Genomic DNA, 3,088 nt, shown 5'->3' with positions numbered 1-3,088 from the left:
GGAACAGATTCATTCATAAGCATACAGTCCAGATAAAAACCCCAAACTTCTAGTATCACTGTCAATCTTTAAGTCCTCATTTGTGCTTACTCACTTCCTTCAAAAAACTCTATGGTGTTGTAGCTGCAATGCACAGAAAAACAACAACTGAAGCAGCAGAAGAGACGTACCTGTACGGGTAGCCATGGTATTTAGATCTGAAGACAGACAGCAACCAGCTGAAGAACAACACCACCAAGCCAATACCAGCAATACACATGACTGCAAGAGATGCAGAGTAAGATTCTGGTAATGTGACAACTGTCCCTGAAAACACCACAGTGACCAGGGTTTTCAAAGACATTCTGTAACATTTACAGATTTGGTCAGATAAGACCTCTGCTAGAGTCACTGAGAAGAACTAGATTAACACCAATTTTCTTTCAAATTCCTCCCGTAAATCAATTTTATACCATTGCTTTAAGAGAAATTAAGTCCCTCCTCTCCCTTACGAGCAAAATGCTGCAAAGCATCTTTGTATCTCCCCTTCTCCCAAAAGGGCTTTGAGTTTATCCTGCAGTTCGCTAAGCAACTCCAAATGCTGCCGAAAAAGCAAATGATTCACTTCTGCTTAGAGGTGGGATGTGTATGAAAACCCACAGTGCGAAAGCATTTCTATTAAATAGTGGATCAAAAAGATCTTTACTGAATGTGCCTTCTCTCAGAGAAAGAAGGACTAGTACTTACTTTTTCTTTTCCCCACATCCATGTCAGAAGTAGCAGCTTCATGGAGGAGTACCATTCCTAAAGTAACACCACCATCTGCAAACGCTGTTTAAGGCTAAATCAACAAAATACAATAGACTCAATACAATACACTCATTCCTAATCTTGTAAATTAAGCTCCTGCTCCATACCTAGGGCATTAAAACTCACTGGAAAGATTAAAGACTGCCCAGCCAAACCAGCAACTATGGGGGGGGGAAAAAAAAAAAAAGCAACTGAAAGCCATTCACAATGTCAACTTTTAAGAGAAAAAAATTGCGAAGTTTAAAAATGTAAATTGGAAGGTATAGTAGGTCTTGACACAAAATTAAAAACATGCATTCTTTCCCAGAGAGCTCAGTCCACTTCTACTACTGTTCTACTCCACTGGAAAATTCCAAAAAGAATTAAACTTCTGCATTTTACTCAGCTAACAGAATGAATAAAATGCACACAATATTTAAGCTACAGGCTATCTTTCCAGTAGCAATATTTCAGTCTTTTCCAATTCTTCAATTATAAAACAAAAAATTAATGCTTGTATAATTAAGCACAGACAACTTAAAAGCCCCAACATTTGCAAAGAATGAATCCTAGCAAAGCAAAATAGTGGATCCAGTGGAACAAAAGACAGATCCCCAAAGATTTCATTCCATTTCACTACAAATGTTCAGTCCCAATCCTCCTCCTGAAGTGAGAAATGCTCATCAGACTGCAATGGGACTGTTAAGAAATTTCTCCATTTCAGATGCAGTCTACCTTCAGCACCAGAGAAAAGTCACTTCAGGATCTTTGCCAACTTCTATCATTTTAAATGTCTCCAGCAACTGGTAGATTGGGTCCATAACATGATGGATAGCGGTTACACAAATAAACATCAGCAAAAAGTTTCTAGGTTGAATTTGACCAAGTGCATCAGAAGTACAGTAACAGTTAAAGATCAGAAGTCTCCCTCCAAATGGATTTTTTAAGTTAAAAAAACCAACTTCAATAATGAATACACAGCAAGAGTGAAGTTCTTTTAATACCAGCATATTTAAGCATCAGTTGCTTACTTTGTACTATTTTACTAAAAAAAAAAACAAAAACCAACACTTGCTGAAATTGGGCTTTTGAACAGATAAAACGAGAAAAGGGAGAAATTAGCAGAAGTCACTGTGTTAAAGAACATTGCTGTCGCAACAGAAGAGGCTCGTTAATCATTGCCAAGCAGTGAAGAGGACAGGTACTTTGAATGAGGTTTTGAAATGATGTGCCTGTAGTAAGTCTGCTATTCTGTATACTTGTGTACTGTAAAACCTAAGCAATTTGGGACCACAAAGCTGCAAGAAAAAAAAGATGATATTAAATAAAATTTTAAAATCCTGAACAAAAAATGAAAGAATGCACAAGCTGACACAGGTGACAAGACAAGGAAGAAAAGTTTGAGTCTGAGATGACTAAAGTTACAGATGATGGATCAAAAACACACATGCGGGAACAGAAGAATGTTGAATTTTAGAGTATTCTTATGACTCCAAAGAAACATTTGTATACAAATGAGAAAGGCAAAAGCTCTCAGCCTGCAAGTTTCTGCTTGCCTTTCTTGATGGCATAATACTGGCATAGAAAAATCCTGAATCTTTAGCACGAATGAGTGGTAAGATTATAAGTAAAGAAGGTAAGAAAAGAAATAAAAGATCAGTAATAAAGGACGGAATTCAACACCAAAGCAAGAACTAAGTGAGATTGAAAAGCCAAGAAACGTGCACAGAGGAACAGGGGCTATCCTGAAGAATCTCATGATTACACAAAGATCCACAACTTTAATGCTGTATGCAGTTTAGTCATTAAGGAAGAAGGTGGAGACAAAGCAGTAAACATTTTTCTATTCAACTTAAAAGATCACTGGCTTAAGAAAAGCAGAGTTGTCAACACAGAAAGGCTCCACAAGCTTCTGCATCAGTATTAGGTGACAGTTACAAGCCTTGACAAAGAACTCTCACAGAAAAAGCAGCAGCATAAGCTAACAGAAAAATCGTCACCAACCGCACGCTTCTCAGTAGGAAGGATACTAAACAGAAGAACAATGTGTGTTTCTGCCACAAATTGGGCTTGGCTGCTTCCATGGATATAGTTCTGTAAGAGACAAAGAGTAATTGAATTTAGAAAAGACCAGAGTCAACTTTGACACGATTAACAACAGCTATAGAGCTTGGAACTGGGTTCTGTACCATCTCTTTCAGGAGACAGAAGTTGGAGCACAAATCATTTAATCTGATTCACTGATTTTTGGGGGGCCTGTGTCAGCATCACAAATCCTTCTTCTCTTAGCATGTGCCATCAGTCCGAAGTACCATTCAGA

At 37.9% G+C, this 3,088-nt stretch overlaps 1 protein-coding gene across 2 annotated transcripts in view; it reads right to left on the bottom strand.

Annotated features, from left to right (window-relative positions):
* MAGT1 (magnesium transporter 1) overlaps nucleotides 1-3,088 on the bottom strand; it is a 10,776-nt gene that overhangs the window by 2,173 nt on the left and 5,515 nt on the right. For both annotated transcript variants that reach the window (XR_004841275.1, XM_035889068.1), the window contains exons 6-8: nucleotides 2,799-2,862; nucleotides 727-801; nucleotides 171-261 (exon numbers count right to left, since the gene is read on the bottom strand). Coding sequence is in view for 1 of the 2 variants with exons in the window: in XM_035889068.1 (XP_035744961.1) it covers nucleotides 171-261; nucleotides 727-801; nucleotides 2,799-2,862 (230 nt within the window). In the remaining variant the exon portion in view is untranslated. The remainder of the gene's footprint in view (nucleotides 1-170; nucleotides 262-726; nucleotides 802-2,798; nucleotides 2,863-3,088) is intronic.

This window comes from Egretta garzetta, unplaced genomic scaffold (genome assembly GCF_000687185.1).
Source record: "Egretta garzetta isolate BGI_Z169 unplaced genomic scaffold, ASM68718v1 scaffold412, whole genome shotgun sequence".
NCBI classification, from domain to species: domain Eukaryota; kingdom Metazoa; phylum Chordata; class Aves; order Pelecaniformes; family Ardeidae; genus Egretta; species Egretta garzetta.
This window is presented reverse-complemented; position numbering and strand designations above follow the sequence as displayed.